The 22750-nt window shown below is 42.9% G+C and overlaps 1 protein-coding gene across 4 annotated transcripts in view; it reads left to right on the top strand.

Moving 5' to 3' along the window:
* The window catches only part of LOC115132246 (E3 ubiquitin-protein ligase MIB2-like), an 84883-nt gene that overhangs the window by 37841 nt on the left and 24292 nt on the right, over positions 1–22750 (top strand). For 3 of the 4 annotated variants that reach the window (XM_065020765.1, XM_065020766.1, XM_029664683.1), the window contains exons 4-13: positions 6545–6651; positions 11081–11275; positions 12154–12296; positions 12647–12754; positions 12903–13007; positions 13606–13768; positions 14541–14674; positions 14781–14929; positions 15302–15458; positions 19606–19760. In XM_065020765.1, coding sequence (XP_064876837.1) covers positions 6545–6651; positions 11081–11275; positions 12154–12296; positions 12647–12754; positions 12903–13007; positions 13606–13768; positions 14541–14674; positions 14781–14929; positions 15302–15458; positions 19606–19760 — 1416 coding nt within the window. Of the gene's footprint in view, positions 1–5432; positions 5820–6544; positions 6652–11080; positions 11276–12153; positions 12297–12646; positions 12755–12902; positions 13008–13605; positions 13769–14540; positions 14675–14780; positions 14930–15301; positions 15459–19605; positions 19761–22750 lie in introns of those variants that run through there. The other variant, XM_029664685.2, reaches the window with a different exon arrangement.

Here is a 22750-nt window from a genome sequence, read left to right on the forward strand (position 1 = left end):
TTGTATTACAGTTCGTAGAAACATGTCAAACGATGTATTGAATCAATCTTTAGAATGTTTTTATCATAAATCTAAATCCAACCAGACAATTTCTTTGTCTTTTAGAAAAGGAACGCAGCTCGCTCAGCCACGCGCGTGACTTAGCTCAAGGCATTCTCCCAGACACCTGGTTCAAACTGCTCTTATTCACTCCCCCTTCATAGTAGAAACCTCAAACAAGGTTCAAAAGACTTGACATCTAGTGGAAGCTTTAGGAAGTGCAATATGACCCCATTTACACTGTATATTCGAAAGGCAATGACTTGAAAAACTACAAACCTCAGATTTCCCACTTCCTGGTTGGATTTTTCTCAGGTTTTCGACTGCCATATGAGTTCTGTTATACTCACAGACATCATTCAAACAGTTTTAGAAACTTCAGAGTGTTTTCAAATCTACTAATATTATGCATATATTCGTTTCTGGGCCTGAGTAGCAGGCAGATTACTCTGGGCACACTTTTCATCCGAACGTGAAAATACTGCCCCCTATCCCAAACCGGTTAAATCAGGAGGTGAAATGCAAAACTGACATTGTGTCATTAACTCTGGGACTACTACATCTCGTCTGTATTTCAATTGAAAGCATATCTTTAATAATACTTCCTGTTGACCCAACCAAGTGACATCTCACCTATGATCCTGCTGTGCCCTATGTGTCAGCCAGTTCAGATGCGGGAGGGGTTCACAAAAACAGCTGATATAACCTAGAGAGAAGGGGGAGAGGGATGAAGTGAAGAAGAGATACTGTTATTGTGTGTGTGGTCTCACCTGGTGTCCACACTACTAAGTGGCTACAGAGTACTTTATGCTGAAAAACAGACACGTGAGGACAAACAATAGAAGATAATGTCAATAGAAGATGCTGTATGTGATGCAGACACCTATCGGAGTGTATCTGAAACATTTAAGTATAGAGGGCTATGTATCTCACCACTTGGTCATTGCAAGGCTAACCCCCAGGGAAATCATGACTTGGCAGCAACAGATGTAACCATGTATTGCTACCACTGTATCATCAAAGGTATTATCTAAGTGAGTTTTAGAGATGATCAGAATACGAACGTCATCTGTTACTAGCAAATTATTGATTTCATTAACCTTGTTTCTTAAGCTATGAAAATTACAGGCCTCATCTTTTTAAGTGGGAGAACTTGCACAATTGGTGGCTGACTAAATACTTTTTTGCCCCACTGTAAGCTTTGTTTCCAGGTGTCAATAAAAGTTGACACCCACAGAGCTCCAATAGCCTCATAGCCAGTTATGGAGGGCTAAAGGTCTGCTGAATTATGGGTTGTTTGTTGGTGTCAAGTTGTGACCAAATCAGTTCTTTAAAATCCATCTTCAGCTGTTCTAAGCTGCCCTTCATAAGGTAATTAAAACCCACATTAATTATGATAGACTCAATTTCCTGATGCTGGTTTAAAATGTTTGGGAGCAGCTGATTGATATCCAGGAGCACAGGACAGCAGCAAGTTTTTTGCTCCAGGGACTGAGACATTTCTCACCAGTGAACTGACCTATACAACTGCCGGAGAAGGGAATTGCGAAATCCGGCCATTCCCACCTGTCACAATTCTTTGAGTCTTTCACGGGCCCACGAGTAGCAGGATAGCGTATACCCTCTGCTCACGGTGTTAGTTCCAGACCTCCCACAGCAGGCCATGCTCCGTCAGATCCAGAGAGAGGGAAAGGGAAAGGAGCCGAACTCGACAACGAAGCCACTGCTGCAGTCAGCGTAGTTGGAGTCAGCACCGCCGTCACAGACACAAGCAATCCCAGCGATGAAGGTGTAGGTAGATCAGTCACCAATGCAGCAAAGTTATTCCTTATGTTAATCTGCTCCAAACCTCTCGTAGTCACTTCCGTCCGCTTAGCATCATGCCGGTATCTTTGATTTCCACGACTTGTGACATGGGACCATCACTGATTGGAAAACTTTTCTTGCTGTTCTCCATCTACTTCACTACAGGATGGAGAAGAAGAAGCAGATGGAGACGATTTCCTTGGCAGGCAAGTTCAAGGTAGCACAGGCCATTCGGATAGGGATAGATGACGAGGCTGGGAAACATCCATCAGGCCCGAGCAGCATATGATTAGCATTTTCCCCATAAATTCACGCAGAATTTAGCTTTGTTTGCTTAGCATAGCCACCTCATTCCTGTAATCTTCCTCTAGCAAACAATTGCTGCATTGGAACTCCGGATTGTCAATATTGTCCCGGACAAGAGCATAATAAACACAGTTTCTACAGCCCTGGAAACGTTTGTTAGTAATTCCAGGCAAAGCAGTCTCCATTGCAGCCTAGCTACTGTAGCTAGCTAGTTGGTAGCAGGTGTTGACACAGGTATCTGAGTTATTGAGTTCTGAAGTTTTCGGCGTAGAGTCGGTGTCCGACAGCAACTGGTGGGGATACACAAGAAACACAATGAGGGGCTATACTGATCAGAATTTGGGATCACACTTACTCACACACTGGAAATAAGCACTTTCCTTTAGCTTGTGCTATTGCGAACATTGTACGAGTTCCCTTCGGTAGGCTAGCTCACTGTTTGGGGGCGGAGTGTGTCATCAACAGGTGTTGATGTATTTCTTTGCCATTTAGATTGTTCATAAGCTAGGTTGTTTTTCAATCTTTGAGTTTCAACTGCTAGTGAAGAGAAGACAATGCTGCTATTAGTTTGTCTCTCTCCCCTTCCGGACAATGTAATCAAATCATGAGTGATTTCGACATGGGTAATGGTCAGCAGTTGGCACTTGGTGTGACAAGCGATTTTTAAGCACATTCCAAAATTTCACATTATGGTCAACATGTCCCTAACCCTGGTCTGGTTTATCATGTGGGCAGAGAGACAGTTGGTCAGGCAGGATTAGACATTTAATCTCTACTAAATCTGTTTTGGATAGTGTTGTCCCCCCCTACATATTTTGTCCAGTGGTATCTGGACCCATAAATCCCATAAAGTGGTGTTTATAATTTGTCTGAACCATATTGGTGAAAGCAGCCCATTAACATCATCCATTGTAATCTACCAACTCAGGAAGTCCTGCAGTATAAACCAGCATTGTTTAATTCAGGCAATGCAAATAGTCTGGGTAGCCATTTGATTAGCTGTTTAGGAGTCTTATGGCTTGGGGATAGAAGCTGTTTAGAAGCCTCTTGGACCTAGACTTGACGCTCCGGTAGCGCTTGCTGTGTGGTAGCAGAGAGATTAGTCTATGACTAGGGTGGCTGGAGTCTTTGACAATTTTCAGGGCCTTCCTCTGACACCGCCTTGTATAGAGGTCCTGATGTTAGGAAGCTTGGCCCCAGTGATGTACTGGGCCGTACGCACTACCCTCTGTAGTGCCTTGCGGTCGGAGGCCGAGCAGTTGCCATACCAGGCAGCGATGCAACCCGTCAGGATGCTCTCGATGGTGCAGTTGTAAAACCTTTTGAGGATCTGAGGACCCATGCCAAATCTTTCAGTCTCCTGAGGGGAAAAAACACAAATTCCTATGGTTTTACAACTGCACCATTTAAATAATACCATGTGAAAGCAATATTTTTGGGGAACAAATGTTGCATTTTCCCCCGTTATAACTAGCTTGATAGCAATGTGAAAATTGTTGTGTAAATCTGTTGCAGCTCAAGTCGACTCCAACACCCACAATGCAATGTAATACCAAAGTAAGCATGTGAAGTAGCTAGCTAGCTGTAAAATAACCTAAACAAACTGCACTATTAATTTAGGAGTCTACAATCTCACCATGTTGAACCTGCCTGCAATTCGTCTGTGTGCAAAGTGCAAATGTTACCATGGCAACAGCATCCCTTTTCCACAGACACACAGGGCGCATTGTACTTGATTGTACTTGAAGGAAAAACTGAGTTGAATAATTTGGTACACTGTTTAGATTGAGCACTTCTGAGGGCAATATATACTTCGTCATGACGATATAAATGAATTGGATGTGTTCTAGACAAGTATGCTCATTGGCTGATTAGGTGATCTGGAGTGCAGGTAATTGTTTTAATGTGATATTGTGTTATCCCTTATCTTCATTGTTCAAATCAAATGTTATTGGTCACATACACATGTTTAGCAGATGAAGCGAAATGCTTGTTCAGGACCTTATACAGTGCTTTCGGAAAGTATTCAGACCCCTTGAATTTTTCCAGATTTTGTTACGTTACAGCCTTATTCTGAAATGGATTTAAAAAAAACAATTCCTCAGCAATCCACACTATTCCACAATGGCAAAGCGAAAATAGGTTTTTATACATTTTTGCCAATATATTAAAATAAAAAACAGATGCCTTATTTACAGAAATATTCAGACCCTTTGCTATGAGACTCGAAATTGAGCTCTGGTGCATCCTGTTTCCATTGATCATCCTTGATGTTTCTACAACTTGACTGGAGTCCAATTGTGATAAATTCAATTGATTGGACATGATTTGGAAAGGCACACACTTGTCTATATAAGGTCCCACAGTTGACAGTGCATGTCAGAGCAAAAATCAAGCCATGAGGTCAAAAGAGTTGTCCGTAGAGCTCCGAGAGAGGATTGTGTCGGCACAGATCAGGGGAAGGGTACCAAAACATTTCTGCAGCATTGAAAGTCCCCAAGAACACGTTGGCCTCGATCATTCTTAAGTGGAAGAAGTTTGTAACCACCAAGACTCTTCCTAGAGATGGCTTCCCGGCCAAATTGAGCAATCGGGGAAGAAGGACCTTGGTCAGGGAGTTTACCGAGAATGGTCAGTCTATCAGAGTTCCTCTGTAGAGATGGGATAACCTTTCAAAAGAACAACCATCTCTGCAACACCACACCAATCAGGCCTTTATGGTAGAGTGGCCAGACAGAAGCCACTCCTCTGTAAAAGGCACATGACAGCCCACTTGGAGTTTGCCAGAAGGCACCTAAAGACTCTCAGAACATGAGAAACAAGATTCTCTGGTCTAATGAAACCAAGATTGAACTCTTTTGGAGGAAACAAATTTAATTGCGTAACAATGTTAAAATAGTCAAGGGGTCTGAATAGTTTCCGAAGGCACTGTAGGTATAAGTTCCAACATGTTTTCCTGATTTCACAGACTGACCACTTAGAAGTTGAATCGTGGTGAAAATATATATTTTACTCACTGATAGAACATCGGCTTTCACCAAATTAACAGGAGGGGTATGATTTTTATTTACGGGGATGGATTATCATGTCAAGGGCCATATGTTGTGTCTCCTTGGTGATGCGGGTGTATTCTTGGAACACACACACGCTTAGCTGTGCTCTCTGATGGCCTGCTTCCTGATTGCCCTGCTGTCTTGGGATTAGGCCTCAAAGCTCTGCTTTTAGACACACGCCACCTCACCTCCCCACTGTCCCAACTCCGGCCATACGGCCCACACCGGGATTTACTGTCAGTCTGCAGTAAGCCACCAAGAAGCAAAGGTGCCACAGGCTTCTTTTTCGATAAGGCCGCAGTGCCTCACAAGTTGACCCGATGCATTCGGAAGATAACCATGACTAGCTTCGTAAATGTACGCGTTTGTGTTGGACTTTGACGCCCGTGTGCAGCCGAATGGGGAGCAATGCGTAGGAGTAGCAAAGCCTCTCTTTATCCCAGTGGAAGAATGCCCAGTTGATGGTCGTTTTACTTTGATTATAGTGGATTCAAGTTGCGTGTCTCTCGCCAAGCTGCATGGCAGAATGAAACCTGGATGCTGACCTTGCTGAGAAAGTATGGGAATAGGCAGTTCCTTTGCCCCTTTGAGATCTGACCAAATCTTTACCATAAGGTATGTCTTTTTAAACCACCCCCTTTCTGATTTCTTAAGAATTTTGTGTAACTGCCTGCCTGATCCTGTCAAACCAGTTCTGGTATTTGCCAACCATATTCCGCTTGGTTGTGTTGTTGACATGAGATTGTCCTCTGTTGAGAGGTTAATGGTTTCGCAGCATGAGATTTCAGTTTAAGACTCCTCTCAGCCCTCAGTGATGCTGAACGACCCGTCAAAAACAAAGATCTTTCTTTAATTTAGACGGGCAATCGAGCCCATGTACGCCATCTCGACCGTGGCAAGCACCCACCACATAAAACCTCCCTTTGTCTCCCCACCACCCTTACTGATTCAAGTGTTCTCAGTAACATAGCCTGAACGTTGTTGTATCTTATGGCCCTCTCTGACTTTCTGGCTAGTGTGTGTGACCTACTGTAGTGTGTCTTTAAGCCAGAGAGCGTTAAATGTGGCCTGTTTGCCTGTGGCACTTAGTGGAATTTAATGTAGTCCAGACTTACGTATTTGAGATAGCTATACATTTTAGCTTGTGTTTTTCTGGTGGCCGATAAGCGATGCATTTGGAACAAGCATCTGTCGGTCAGTGGTTTTCGGTTCCAAAATTGGACAATGTCATTTGGACAGAACATTCTGCATACACTCTATGTTGTATAACAAGTCATAATGCTGTTTTCCTGCCATACTGCTTTATGGAGAATGTGGTTTGTACTTTTTACCTTTCACAGAGTGTGCTTGGCCCCGAGGCAGAATCTCCCACGGATCATCCTCAAAGGAATATTCCAGGGGGTGAAAGTGGTACGCGGACCCGACTGGGACTGGGGAAACCAAGACGGTGAGTGAGGGAGTGAGCAGAGCAATCCATCCATACTGACCAGGGCCTTTTTTATTACCAGTGTGGCAGCGTTGTTGTTCAATCTGTTTCACTTTGACCCCATAACCTTAGAGACGATGGAATCTTATTACCTACAATGTGAGAGTTTGAACTGGTGTGTTTGTGCTTAGTGCTTCAGGATTTTCCCCCAACCCACAAGTATTTCATTGAGTGTGTTTAACAGATGTTTCTTAAAGAGCTGTGTTCATATGAGCAGGTTTTATTTTCCCTTTCGTACCGTTTCCCCTCTAGTGTAGCGGAGTATACAAAGAAGTCACATGAATTCTAATTATAGCATGTGCTGCAACTCCGGACAGGACAAAATGGTCTTTGGGGTTATTTCATGTTTTGGGACGTGGTTTTCAAGAGTCAAGATAATTTGGCTCTTAATGGCAAATCATTAGTGAAGAAACAGATTTGCCATACAAATGGAGATTCTGCAAATAGTTACATCTGTGGGAAGTTTGATTGCCCCTGTTTCTTTCCATTTAAAAACCATTAAATATCATTGCCTTTAGGGATGGAAAAATCTATCATTAGCTCTTTCTATTACCTCATGTGGGGTCAGAACCGGGAATGACATTGTCTTTTCTGTGCTAAAGCACTGGCGAATGAGTCAAAATGTCCTTTTTGTGTCTTTGAAAGTTAACCCCTGGGGTCTAAGTCAGTCATCATCAGTCTTTAATCAGAGTGTGGTAAGTGCATAGGGACATTCTTGGCATGGTCAGCAGAGAGCCTGTCACTTTCCATGAGTCCTATCCTGTTGTTACCTGGCAGGCTGTGTAATCCTTGATTTTGTAATCCTTGATATAACCTGCATAACCTAAACTATACAATGCCAGGTTCTCGCTTTGTGGTGGAAACTGAACGTAGTATTTGATGACATTTGAACTTGAAGACTGTCAGTAAGTAGTAAAGTAGAAACGTATCGTGGTGGTTAGTAAATCAATGTATTTTATTGTACTTTCTCTCGTGTTTGTTTACTGTAGTCTGAGAATGTGAGTGGTGCTAGCCCCAGCCTGTACTTCTGCATTGTTTTGTGTTCTGTTTATTATAATTTTTTTCACTTCTAACCAGAATCAAAGGGATGACTGGCCAAACCTTGTTGAAAGATGGCCAATGTTCACTGTCTGTTCAGATTACAGTGCCTTCAGAAAGTATTCATACACCTTGAAAACGTGTTTTTGAAATGTTAGGAAATGTATACACAAATATCTAATTTACATAAGTATTCACCCCTGAGTTTATACTTTGTAAAATCACCTTTGGCAGTGATTAAAAAAGAGAGTCTTTGTGGGTAAGTCTCTAAGCGCTTTTCACACGAGAATTGTGCAACAGTTTACCATTTATTGTTTTCAAAATTCTTCAAGCTCTGTCAAATTGTTTGTTGATCGTTGCTAGATGAAGATTTCAAGTATATTTAAGTCAAAACTGTAACTCGGCCACTCTGGAACATTCACGGTCTTCTTGGTAAGCAACTCCAGTGTAGATTTGGCCTTGTGTTTTAAGTTATTGTCTTGCTGAAAGGTGAATTAATCTCCCAGTGTCTGGTGAAAAGCAGACTGATTTTACATGTGCTCCATTATGTTTCTTTTTTTTACCTGAAAAACTCCCCTGTCTTTAATGATTACAAGCATACCCATAACATAATGCAGTCTCCCCTATGCTTGAAAATATGGCGAGTGGTACTCAGTAACGTGTTGTTTTGGATTTAAAAACTAAGAATATCAAACAGGAAGTTAAAAAGAAGGCAGCTATGAATAAGTATATCGACATAGAAGATTTTAATAAAATGCTGGTTGGACTCGGATCAGGGGAGCCATTTGGACAACAAGGATTTCGACTCAAAGATTGGATTGGATCCACTTTTTTAGATTTGTAAGTAAATTATTTTCATGACTTTATATAGCTAATTTACTATATGTATTTCGTTTTTTTATAAGTTATCTGCTTTTTGTGCCTTGGATTTAGTTTACATAGGCCTATGTAACAAGTAATTTCAATGTTATATAATTCCACAGTTTGCTGTTATAAGTTTCATCCTTGTAATTTTAGAGGCCACTAAACTCTCATGGCCATTGTTTATTTGTGGTTCTTACCTGTGCCTTTGTCTCGAAGGTGTTACTGTTTGCATTGTGTGTGTGCGTGTTTCACACCTATGTGAGTCACTGTACAGAAAGTTTAGGCTTGGTGTTTTTACTATACAGTAATGTCGTTTTGTCAATTTAATCAACTGTAATTCTGTGTGTCTTTCATCAATATGATGATGACGTTTGAGAGCCACCCCTCCCCAGCAAGCGCCCCTGCCGGTCAAGGTCTTCACCCCCCGCTGCTATGCCAATCACCCCGTGTGACGGTTCTACATCCACTTTTCATAGACCTCTTGAAAAAGAAAGTGCTTGTGGTACCATTCGTCCTAACATAATTGGTTTCCCCATGACCAAGGTAAACGACATGACAAAGACAGTGGATACGTTGGATCAGGACTAACAAGCTACTTTTTCACTAGGGAAGTAACCTTGCTCAACACACAGCATAAGGCATTCAGTAACAACCAGGTCTCAAGGAAGGTGAAAAAGGAATGATGTCCCCATTCCTGTTTCTGTGAAGGACTACAATGCCAGAATGGGGGGTGTTGACCTATCTGATGCTCTGATCTGGTACTCCACAAGACCAGGAAGTAGTATGAGACTTTCTTTTAACGCTTTGTGGACATTGCTCCAGTAAATGCTTTCATTCTCTGCAAGCAGATGGCCAAAGCAAAAGGTCAAACCCCTCTCACCCAGTTGGCCTTCCGAGAGCAGCTGGTGTTGGAAAAATGGCTGAATTTGGGGCCCAAAGCAACCTCACAACCATCACAAGACCCCCCACTCAAGGTGAGTGCCACTATCCAACATACATGACAAAAGGAAGAACCGCAAGCATTGCACAAAACACAGGGGGGAAGAAAGGGGGAAATACCAGATCTTCTATCCAAAATGCTAGTTCTCTTTTTGTTTCCTGGCAGAGAGACCCTGCTTCAAAGACTATCACGACATGAGCAAGCTATGGTGAAATTGAAATCTAATCATCTACACCTGGGATGTAACACGAATGCCATTTTGTAAATTGTTCAGCTGATTTCCAGTTTTGCACGTTTTTTTAGTGAAGGACACGTGTGTAACCAAGTTTGTGTTTGATAAGACCTTTTTTACATTTTTTAATGTATATCTGTAGCTTTTATATTGTTTTTGTAAACAGTTCATTTGTGTGTGGGACCAATACATTGGATACATTGGATATGCCTAGGCTAAACACCTGGAAGCGTCCAGTGAGCACACCTGACCGCTTACTAAAACATCTGCCCATTTCTAGTTGTTAGGTCTATCAATCCCATTTTTTTCCTGATATTGTTCACATGTTGTGAAAGCCATCTAATGTGTTTCTAGCTCTGGGCATCAGTAATTCACTTATAGCTTTTCAATGAAAGATGACTTTCAAAATAAAATAAAACAATTATTTTGTGTGTGCTTGATCTTGTGTATTCTGAACTATGGAACTCCTATCTTCTGATAATTTCCCCATAGTCTCCCAGATATCTTCTTTCCAAATATACCAAGTTTTTGAGAGTCATATCATGTAATTACACATGAATAGCAGTTACTTTTGGGTATGTCTATTTAGGTGGAAATCTACATTTTGCCGTTACATTTTAAGAGGTTAAACACTATTGCACAGTTAGTCCATGAAACGTATTATGTTACCTGTTAAGCACATTTCTACTCCTGAACTTATTTAGGCTTGGCATAAGAAAGGGGTTGAATACTTATTGACTCAAGACATTTCAGCTTTTCATTTTTAATACATTTGTAAAACATTTGAAAAACATGATTCCACTTTGACATTATGGGGTATTGTGTGTAGGCCAGTGAGAAAACATGTCAATCAATTTTCAATTCCGGTGTAGAAAAAGTTGAAGGTTGTGAATACTTCCTGAAGGCACTATCTGATTGGTCTTTGATCCTTTCTCAGCATCCAGAGCACCAATTTGGAGTCACGATCCCCACTTGTTGTTTCTTGTTTTCAGTATGTGATGTGTTGAATTAGCTAAGTCTAGAATTGACAAGATTCCTTTAGCAGAGTATGGTCTGTGTGCTGTGTGTTCCCAGAAATGGGTTGAACATTTGGCTGTGAAACATTGATGGGCACCATTTCCTGTTTAAAAATGGTGTCTTTTGAAGTGTGCACGGAATCGAACTACACAAAATAAAATGATTGTGTTTCATATAATTCACCCTAACTATTTCTCTTCTCATCATTCCACATTTCCCCCAATAAGCCTATTTTTAAAATCTTGCTCTCTTCACTCTTTCTCTCATCCCACAATTCTACACCATGTGTGCGTGTGCAGGAGGAGAGGGTAAGGTTGGGAAGGTGGTGGACATCCGTGGCTGGGACACAGAGTCCGGTCGCAGTGTGGCCAGTGTCACCTGGTCCAATGGTACCACCAATGTCTACCGAATGGGTCACAAGGGCAAGGTAGACCTCAAATACGTGTCTGACGTCCAGGGAGGCTTCTACTACAAAGACCACCTACCAAAGCTCGGTATGAAACTAGGGGGGGTGTAGACATGCTTGTTTTTGTCATTCTAGAAAATAGTGTATGTATCCTATAGATCAAGGGTGTCAAACTCATTTTGCCCCACGGGCTACATTCGGTCTTCCCTGAGGTCAGAAGGCCGTACTATGTACTAATGTATTTCCTCTTTGTCAAAATTTGCAAAAAAAATTGTATTTTCCATCGCTATTGGAATTTTAATGTCAATTCAGATTGTCCCCCCCCCCCCCCCCCCCAAACAATTAATTTGGGCATGTTTGACAACCCTGCTATACACTGAGTAAATCAAACATTAGTAACACCTTCCTAATATTGAGTTGCAACCCCCCTTTGGCTTTCAGAACAGCCTTAATTTGTCTGGACATGGACTCTAAGGTGTCGAAAGCGTTCCCCAGGGATGCTGGCCCATGTTGACTCCGTTGCTTCCCACAGTTGTGTTAAGTTGGCTGGATGTCCTTTGCGTAGTGAACCTTTCTTGTTACACACAGGAAGCTGTTGAGCATGTAAAACCCAGTAGCATTGCAGTTCTTGACACACTGTTGCGCCTGGCACCTACTACCATGCCCATTCACCCTCTAAATGGCACACATACACAATCAATGCCCAATTATCTCAGGGCTTAAAAATCCTTCTTTCACCGGTCTCCGCACCTTCATCTACACTGATTTGAAGTGGATTTAACAAGTGACATCAATAAGGGATCATAGCTTTCACCTGGTCAGACTGTCATGGAAAGAGCAGGTGTTCTTAATGTTTTCTATACTCCGTGTATATCAATATGAAGGCACTCGGTGCAGAGTTGGCCTATCTTTGTCATATGTTCCGATGTGCGTTTGTGTGTTTATCTATGGTTCGTGCGTACACAGGTGAGCACGCAGAACTGCAGAGGCAGGAGAGTGCAGAAGGCCACACCTTCAACCAGGGGGACAAGGTGAAATGTCTCCTGGAGGTGGACATCCTCAGACAGATGCAGGAGGGCCACGGAGGGTGGAACCCCAAAATGTCAGAGGTACTGAACTAAACTGTCAAATGGTGGAATTTCTCTGACAGAATTTTATCAAGAGTCTGACCTCATTCCAAGCTTTCTCCAGTTGTAGAACTACTTTGAAGTGTTTACCACTTTGTCACTGCATGTACTGCATGTGCCATGTTAGACAAATATTACTTCAAATTCTGAGTACCGATTCCCCATTTTGAAACTTTGAACCCAGCTTTATGTAATGTCGTTGATGTGATTGGTCTCTGGTGTGCAATAGAGCAAAACCAACAAGCACCTTTTATGTTCAAATCAATGGAGCCAGCGAAACGATAAGGTCAAGGCCGGCCACAATCTGCGACTGCAAATTTGTGTGTTTACAGTACACCTGCAGAATCGGGATGGTACACAGAATCACTGACCGGGGAGATGTCCGAGTCCAGTACAGCAACAACATCCGCTGGACCTTCCACCCAGGGGCACTAACCAAGGTAGTCTACATCTACCAGTGGGAAATTAATATAGGCTCACAGCATGGTCTTATAAGTTAGCGTTTGTTAGCGATGTGATGCTAATGCTGACAGATTAGCATAGAATCACATCGCTAACAATTTGCTGTCTTCCCCTTTCTTGCCGTAGGTGAACACTTTTGGTGTGGGCGAGCTGGTGCGAGTGCTGGAAGACATAGACAGCGTTAAGAGGCTTCAGGCTGGCCATGGAGAATGGACAGACAGCATGACACCCGTATGTTGACATAGCCTGAGGCTAACTTCCCATACCCTGGAGTTAACTTCCTGTAACCTAACACTAACTTTCCTTAGCCTGGCACTAACCTCCCTTCTAGGTTTCCTTAGCCTGGCATGAACTTCCTGTCATGCCGTTGTGCGAAGCCTCAGCTGGCAGTCGGCCCTCTGCATTAGAGGCAATGCCCTTTATGCCCCGGGGACTACCGGTAAACAAGCTTAAGGCTTCTGCGAAAGCAAAGCATCCTGATTAATTACCTATAAATAAAAGCCCTGAGAATTTCCAAGAGTGTCATTGGTATCTAAAAAGAGTGCATTTGAGATGGAAAGATGACAATCATGGTTTGATGGAGGTTCTTTGAAACACTTCCTCTCCTTCATGGCCTGTGATGGGTGTTAAAACCTAATATCTTCTCCTATTGGTCATGGTGGAAAGGAGAAAATGAGAGGAACATTTAAAGTGTAATTGAACAGAGTCCATAGTCCTACCTACCTATCTGGTGTCCTAACACCACTCTCCTTCCTTATCTCCCGCTCTCTCCTCTGCCCCCCACCCATCTTCCTCCTTTTGTTTTCTACACCCTCTCCTCTCCCATCAGGCCCTGGGGCAGGTGGGCAAGGTGCTGAAGGTGTACGCCGACGGGGACCTGCGCGTGGCCTTCAACGGCCAGACGTGGACCTTTAACCCGGCGTGCCTCTCGGCCCAATCCGTGGAGGTGGACGCCAACCTCATGACGGTGGAGAACCCCAACGTATCCGGAAGTAAGGACTACTGAGACCTCGCAGACAGGAGGAAGGGGGCCTCTTATCCAACAGTCATCCAACGAGTGTTGCTTTTTATCTCTCCTTCCATTTCCTTATCACTTTCCCTGAATTCTCTATGGACCCCCCCCCCCCCTCTTCTTCCAGCACTCTTGCTGCAAGCTATGCATGCACTACTGACCAAGGGCTGTGACAGTGGCTGTCTGTTGCATATACGGCCCCTCATATCGCTGTTTCTCCTGGTCACTGTCTCCACATGCATGACGAACGGGTTTCATTTGCATGTAATTTGCATGTCTCTGAAATGTCTGGTTTTTCTCTCTTTCATGCCCTTTCATATTGGAGGCAAGCTCCAGAGGCCTCATCAGCATATGTGCCTCTACTGCTCCTCATGTGTGTATGTGTGGTTCTACTAGTCTTGGGTACTCTGACTCAATCACCCCTTTTTCTGTGTCTGTCATATACATCATGGTGGAAGAGAGTGGATACGAGAGGCTCGTAATGCTGGGTTAGGGTGCACAGGGACATTTTGACTCATTCCAATGGTTGTGCTTTGACTTGGTAACTCTTGGTAACTGTGTATGCTCTCTGGGTTTAGAGGGGCCTGGAGGGTAGCACAGCACCTACTATGCATGTTCTCCATGCTCTGGAATCCATCACTAACATGTTTCTCTTTCTTCTATTTTTCATCTTTCTCCTTCCCTTGCTCTTTATTCATCCACATGATATTTTTTCACTTTCCCTTTCCCCCCCTCTTTATCTCTCTCTCCAGACACAGTCATTTCAGTCCTCGAGAAGCTGCTGTCTCAGTCTACAGATCAGGACAACCCCAGCCGGCTGGTCATCGAGGCGGCGCATGGCAATGCCAACAAAGTCCGAGAGCTTGTGCAGAAATACCCTGACAAGGTGCGTTCATTCCCGGCACCGCAGACTGTATGTCTGTCATCCCTTAATGCGATTGTGTGTGAGACATCTCTTAATGTGATTGATTGTGTGTGTGACATCTCTCCAGGTGGATATAAAGAACCAGGGCAAGACGGCGCTGCAGGTGGCAGCCCACCAGGGCCACATGGAGGTGGTCCTGGCTCTGCTGCAAGCCAACAGCTCCATTGAAGTGAAGGACGAGGATGGAGACACCGCCCTGCACTACACGGCCTTCGGGTGAGAGGAATACACAGACACACACACACACACGGTTGCCAGTTTTAAGTACCCTGTATTCACATTGTTAGAAAACAGGTTATGGGGGTGGTTGGTCTCTGGATTTTATTGGATTTGGGGTGAAAATCACTACACACACAAACAGTCAATCACACAGGGGCATTACTGTTGTCCATAATCCCTCACCATGCCCGCCACAAAATAAGTGATTACAAACATACATTTGTTATCAGAATGAGTCAATTAAAACAACACAACAAATATATGAAAATGCATTGAGTAATGAATATTTGAATGAGTACCCTAAATTGATAGGAAAATGATTGTGGTTAGGTCTATACATTTTGTTGCTCATTGTGTGTGTGTGTGCAGGAACCAGGCGGAGATTGCACGGCTATTGCTGAGCAAAGGGGCCAAGGTGAACCTGCTGAACAACTCCATGTGTACAGCGCTGCACATAGCCGTCAACAAGGGCTTCACCGATGTGGTGCGTGTGCTGTCGGAACACTCAGCCGACATCAACCTACAGGTCAGTACCCACTAATAAGAACTACATTATCTGCGTCGGAAATGCCATCATATTCCTTATTTTAATTCAATACTTTGGTTCATGCTTTCTTCTGTCATGCTCACCGCCCGTACATACAAAACACACACATGCATGCGCAAACACACACTCACAAGTCTCTCAAGAAACTAAACCGCAATGGCAGACATATTTATTTTAACTAGGAACAAAACAGAATGTTTCCGCTGATCCTTTTCTTTTGAAGCATTTTAACACTTTGTTTTTTATATTCTTTGTGCTTTTACTGTGCATTTATTGATGTATGTATTGGCTAGTGCAATAAAATGTCCCCTTTGGGGGACTAATAACTTACTATAACGTACTAATAACTTACTATTCATTTTTCTGCTCAAGCAATGTGCGTGTTCAGCTGCAGTGGAATGGTTGCTTGAAGTTTGTGTGTATGTTGGGGTGGCAGGTAGGCTAGTGGTTAGAGCGTTGAGCCAGTAACCGAAAGGTTGCTAGATCGAATCCCTGAGCTGACAAGTTAAAAATCTGTTGTTCTGCCCCTGAACAAAGCAGTTAACCCACTATTCATAGGCCGTCATTGTAAATAAAAATTTGTTCTTAACTGACTTGCCTAGTTCAATAAAGGTTAAATATTATTTTTTATTTTTGTTAATGTGTGTATCTGAGCTGTACTGTAACAGAAAAGAGCAGCATTGCTATACATGAGTACAGAGTAGGCTTGGGCGATATACCGTTTATATCGATGGAATGATTTAAACAAATATTTATATCTATTTTTGGGGTGGGTACCCGAGGGCTGCGGGGGTGCATGCTACTCCACTACTTATACGTTAAGTATAACTATAACAAATCTAAGATGTATTAAATAAATTGTATCCAGCTCCAGCTTTGCATTTGGTTTGCTAACTTGCTAGCCAAGTGGCTAGATATCAAGATCAAGCTTCTTGGTTACAGCAGAGACATTCTAGCCTGAGTGCCAGTCTCTTTAGCTAACGTTCCATTCCTTGCAACACCTTTTCATTGCCAAAGAGACTGGCCTTTCTGCCATCTTCAAATATGAACATTGTATCATATAGAGATAGTAGTGGTGTCTTTTTGTAGACACTCATTTCATGGTTAGTTGGACAAAGCCAATGAATGGTGTTTTTGTAGGGGTTTTCAAGAAATGCCAAAAATAAGGTCTGTGGTAAACACAGGCTTAGGAAATCTTATATGTTTTGTTCTATAAGATCATTTTCATCAACGTCATTTTTTTGTCAATTTTGAATCATTTTAAAAATAAAAATAGCACAAAGGCAACATGATCTTTATTAATTATGTAAAGTGAATGATATTATCTCATAGATCAAAATGTTTAAGATCTCCTAAGCCTGTGTTAACCTCAGACTGATTTTCGGCATTTATCCCAAAACCCTATTCTTTCCCCATACATTTTTCCCACTTGGATCGCTGAACGAACCAGAGGTAAATCATGTCCGAGTTTTAGGACTGCAAGCTGGCGAGCTCTACTAATGAGCTCGAAGTGAAGAGAGTTGATCCTGATTCAATAATCCTCACAGCTATCTTCCAATCACAACGATTATCCAAATATTGGAACTCTCACCCTTTTCTCTCTCCACGGAACAGGTTGTTATCCGGTTGCTAAGCAACTGTTTTCCGTTTGTCCAGACGAAGCCTTCCTATCAAAAGTTTCTAGCTCACGTCTAAATTCTCAAACTAAATACATACTGCAATTCCACACATGCAACCTCTTTGCTTTGATTTTAAGCCTCAAAATGCAACAACTTCCCTCGCTAACAGCTTTAATATTGCAGATAGTGTGGCTTCCATCAATGTAATCGTCTGCATCATTTCCATCACCCCATATTTTCTTTTGTAAATGTATTTGCAGTTGAAGTCGGAGGTTTACATACACACAGGTTGGAGTCATGAAAACTCGTTTTTCAACCACTCCACAAATTTCTTGTTAACAAACTATAGTTTTGGCAAGTCTGTTAGGACAGCTACTTTGTGCATGAAACAAGTCATTTTTCCAACAATTGTTTACAGACAGATTATTTAACTTATAATGCACTGTATCACAATTCCAGTGGGTCAGAAGTTTACATACACTAAGTGAACTGTGCCTTTAAACAGCTTGGGAAATTCCAGAAAATGTAATGACTGAGTCAATTGGAGGTGTACCTGTGGATGTATTTCAAGGCCTACCTTCAAACTCAGTGCCTCTGTGCTTGACATCGTGGGAAAATCTAAAGAAATCAGCTAAATTTAGACCTCCATTAGTCTGGTTCATCCTTTGGAGCAATTTCCAAATGCCTGAAGGTACCACGTTCATCTGTACAAACAATAGTACGCAAGTATAAACACCATGGGACCACGCAGCCTTCACACTGCTCAGGAAGGAGACTCATTCTGTCCCCTAGAGATGAACGTACTTTGGTGCGAAAGGTGCAAATCAATACCAGAACAACAGCAAAGGACCTTGTGAAGATGCTGGAGGAAACAGGTACAAAAGTGTCTATATCCACAGTAAAACGAGCTCGATATCGACATAACCTGAAAGGCCACTCAGCAAGGAAGAAGTCACTGCTCCAAAACTACGGTTTGCAACTGCACATAGGGAGAAATGTCCTTTGGTCTGATGAAACAAAAATAGGACTGTTTGGCCATAATGACCATCGTTATGTTTGGAGGAAAAAGGGGGATGCTTGCAAGCCAAAGAACACCATCCCAACCTTGAAGCACGGGGGTGGCAGCATCATGTTGTGGGGGTGCTTTGCTGCATGAGAGACTGGTGCACTTCACTAAATTGATGGCATCATGAGGGAGGAAAATTATGTGGATATATTGAAGAAACATCTCAAAACATCAGTCGGGAAGTTAAAGCTTGATCACAAATTGTTCTTCCAAATGGACAATGACCCCAAGCATACTTCCAAAGTTGTGGCAAAATAGAAAATAGACATTTTGTAGGCAGAACTGAAAAGGCGTGTGCGAGCATGGGCCAAAATTCAGCCAACTTATTGTGGGAAGCTTGTGGAAGGCTACCTGAAACATTTGACCCAATTTAAAGGCCATGCTTCCAAATACTAATTGAGTGTATTTAAACTTCTGACCCACTGGGAATGTGATGAAATAAATATAAAATTAAATAAATCATACTCTCTACTATTATACTGACATTTCACGTTCTTAAAATAAATTGGTGATACTAACTGACCTAAGACAGGGAATTCTTACTAGGATTAAATGTCAGGAATTGTGAAACTGAGTTTAAATGTATTTGGCTAAGGTGTATGTAAACTTCCGACTTCAACTGTATGTACATGTGATATTTCAGTTTTGTAATTTTTAAAATAAATTCCAACATTTCTAAAAACCTGTTTTTGCTTTGTCATTATGGGCTGTTGTGTGTAGATTGAGGTGGAAAAAACGATTGAAACAATTTTAGAATAAGGCTGTAACCTAACAAAATGTGAAAGTCAAGGTCTGAATACTTTCCGAATGCACTGTGCCTTCGGAAAGTGTTCAGACCCCTTTAACCATTCTTTAACAAATGTTGGTCTTTTAAGGCAGGGCTGACAGACACGTCCCTTTCACCCCCTTTAGATAACAGTTAAATGTTTGTTTCTAATTCTATTCAAGGCACCACATGTTGTCATGGAAAATATATTTATTTCCAACAACCCATGAGCAACTCCCGCAAATCCATCTGCATATTGAATGTTGAGATTGCCGAAAGGCCAGTCTCTTTGGCAATGACATGGAGTGGAATGTTGGCTAAAAAGACCTGTACTCAGACTAGAGACATTCAATCCCTTCCTGGATCCCTGTTGCCTAAATCGTTTTGTGCCACCCCCCCAAAGAAAAATAGAGCACCATGTGTGCACATCCGGTAATAACTTATTCCCCGGTGTGGTATAGAAACGGTATGAAAATCTGGATACCGCCCAACACTGTAGTTCATTCATGATATAAAAACGTTGCTGTAGAACTATGATCAAATAGAAGGCCTCAAGGTCTCAAGGATCAGCTCTCCCTACCCAAATGCTAACCCTCTCTATTAGGGGCTACAACTATAAAAGGACCACAGATCATTTATTACCTGGCTAACTTCTTTCTCCTCCTCTCCTACAAGGACTCGTACGGAGACACACCGCTGCACGACGCCATCGCCAAAGACTTCCGGAACATCATTGAGATCCTGGTTGTGGTGCCCAACATAGACTTCACCCAGCAGAACCACCGCGGCTTCAACCTCCTGCACCACGCAGCCCTCAAAGGCAACAAGCTGTGAGTCCTACACTACTACTGTACACTACACACTACCCCATACACACTACACTATACCATGCAGCCCTCAAAGGAAACAAGCTGTGAGTACTTCACTACTAGGGTTGGGCGGTAACCAGATTTTTATATTGTAGAGCTTCCGAGTGGAGTACCTGTCTAAGGCATTGCATCGCATTGGTGAGGCATCACTACAGCCTCTGGTTCAATCCATACCCGGCCGTGACCGGGAGACCCATGGGGCAGCACGCAATTGGCCCAGCGTCGTCCGGGTTAGGGGAGGGTTTGGCCGGCCGGGACTTCCTTGTCTCGTCGTGCTCTAGCAATTCCTTGTGGCTTTTGGGCGCCTGCAAGCTGACCACGGTCGTCAGTTGGACAGTGTTTCCTCCGACACATTGGTGCGGCTAGCTTCCGGGTTAAGAGAGCAGTGTGTCAAGAGGCAGTGCAGCTTGGCAGGGTTGTGTTTCGGAGGACGCATGGCTCTCGACATTCACCTCTCTAGAGTCTGTATGAGAGTTGCAGCGATGAGACGATCGTAACTATTAATTAGATATCACGGAATTGGGGAGAAAAGTGAGTAAAGTAGTAGTAAATAATAATAATGAAATGTCATACAGTCTTACTAGGATTTACGGTCTTACCGGCTTAGTACACACATTTCCATGGAGCCTGCTAGCTGAATATGCAAACGAAAATTGCAAAGACAGACAATCCAGCTCAAAGTTATACATATATAGGTAGTAGCTACCAGTGATGTACTGGGCCGTACTCACTACCAATGTTTTTTTCATTGCTGTGCAAATTTTACATCTGCTCAACGCAAACTTGAACATTGTGAAAATTCTGTGCAACTTCCGGCGCACGTTTACTGTAAACACTGAGGCTGTACCCGATTTTAAGTTTTAACAGGTCAAGTAGACTACTGTGGCTATTTGATCATAATGTAGGCCTACCAGAGTGGCCTACCATCAAAAACAATGGAGAAAATGAATCCCATAACATTTAAACATGGGAATAGATGTTCTATCGTTCAGTCTACACTAGCGGCCAATGTGTGGTGTTCAATGTAGGTCTACATTCCATGACACTTTTCAAAACAACATGCAGGGCTTGGCATTAACATGTTTATCCACTTGTCCTTCAGACAAGGAGGTGAATGAAAATGTTGTTTTATGCAAGAAACCACTTTACAAAATAAAATGCATCAATATTTATATACCATTATTACAGAGAATAAGACAAATTAAGTTTCCCTCTGTGTATTGTGGAAAACTGCTTTTGGTACTGCCTCTCGTGAAAGGTGGAGATCCTTCGCTACTTGACAACTATTGACCCATATCAAAATTGTCTGTATTGTCAAAGGTACTGGAGTCCTTAGTTAGTAGGGAGCTAAAGGTCACCTTCCAAGAAAACAACATCTTAAATGGAATGCAATCAGGTTTGATATACATTTTGTATATCAACAACATTGGGGATCTTATTGAAACAGCAGATGTTCATTTTTATGCAGATGATACTGTTCTTTATTCAAGTGGTAGTAGTTTATCTTTAGCTTTTGAAAATGCCCAAAGAGCATTTAACATCATACAACAGAATATGTATGATTTAAAGCCAATTTTAAATTTGGGTAAAACAAAATGCATTGTATTTTCAAATGCCAGGCATGTTACAAATCATGTCATTGCTACATTGGCTGGAGATTCTATAGAGCAAGTTAAAGTTTACAAATATTTGGGTGTGTGGGTTGATGATCAGCTGAGCTTCACTGTGCATGTAGAGAACTTGTGTGTGTGTGTGTGTGTGTGTATATATATACTGCTCAAAAAAATAAAGGGAACACTAAAATAACACATCCTAGATCTGAATAAATGAAATATTCTTATTAAATACTTTTTTCTTTACATAGTTGAATGTGCTGACAACAAAATCACACAAAAATTATCAATGGAAATCAAATTTATCAACCCATGGAGGTCTGGATTTGGAGTCACACTCAAAATTAAAGTGGAAAACCACACTACAGACTGATCCAACTTTGATGTAATGTCCTTAAAACAAGTCAAAATGACGCTCAGTAGTGTGTGTGGCCTCCACGTGCCTGTATGACCTCCCTACAACGCCTGGGCATGCTCCTGATGAGGTGGCGGATGGTCTCCTGAGGGATCTTCTCCCAGACCTGGACTAAAGCATCCGCCAACTCCTGGACAGTCTGTGGTGCAACGTGGCGTTGGTGGATGGAGCGAGACATGATGTCCCAGATGTGCTCAATTGGATTCAGGTCTGGGGAACGGGCGGGCCAGTCCATAGCATCAATGGCTTCCTCTTGCAGGAACTGCTGACACACTCCAGCCACATGAGGTCTAGCATTGTCTTGCATTAGGAGGAACCCAGGGCCAACCACACCAGCATATGGTCTCACAAGGGGTCTGAGGATCTCATCTCGGTACCTAATGGCAGTCAGGCTACCTCTGGCGGGCACATGGAGGGCTGTGCGGCCCCCCAAAGAAATGCCACCCCACACCATGACTGACCCACAGCCAAACCGGTCATGCTGGAGGATGTTGCAGGCAGCAGAACGATCTCTCCAGACTCTGTCACGTCTGTCACATGTGCTCAGTGTGAACCTGCTTTCATCTGTGAAGAGCACAGGGCGCCAGTGGCGAATTTGCCAATCTTGGTGTTCTCTGGAAAATGCCAAACGTCCTGCACGGTGTTGGGCTGTAAGCACAACCCCCACCTGTGGACGTCGGGCCCCCATTCCACCCTCATGGAGTCTGTTTCTGACCGTTTGAGCAGACACATGCACATTTGTGGCCTGCTGGAGGTCATTTTGCAGGGCTCTGGCAGTGCTCCTCCTGCTCCTCCTTGCACAAAGGTGGAGGTAGCGGTCCTGCTGCTGGGTTGTTGCCCTCCTACGGCCTCCTCCACGTCTCCTGATGTACTGGCCTGTCTCCTGGTAGCGCCTCCATGCTCTGGACACTACGCTGACAGAC

Source organism: Oncorhynchus nerka, linkage group LG7, assembly GCF_034236695.1.
Source record: "Oncorhynchus nerka isolate Pitt River linkage group LG7, Oner_Uvic_2.0, whole genome shotgun sequence".
NCBI lineage: Eukaryota > Metazoa > Chordata > Actinopteri > Salmoniformes > Salmonidae > Oncorhynchus > Oncorhynchus nerka.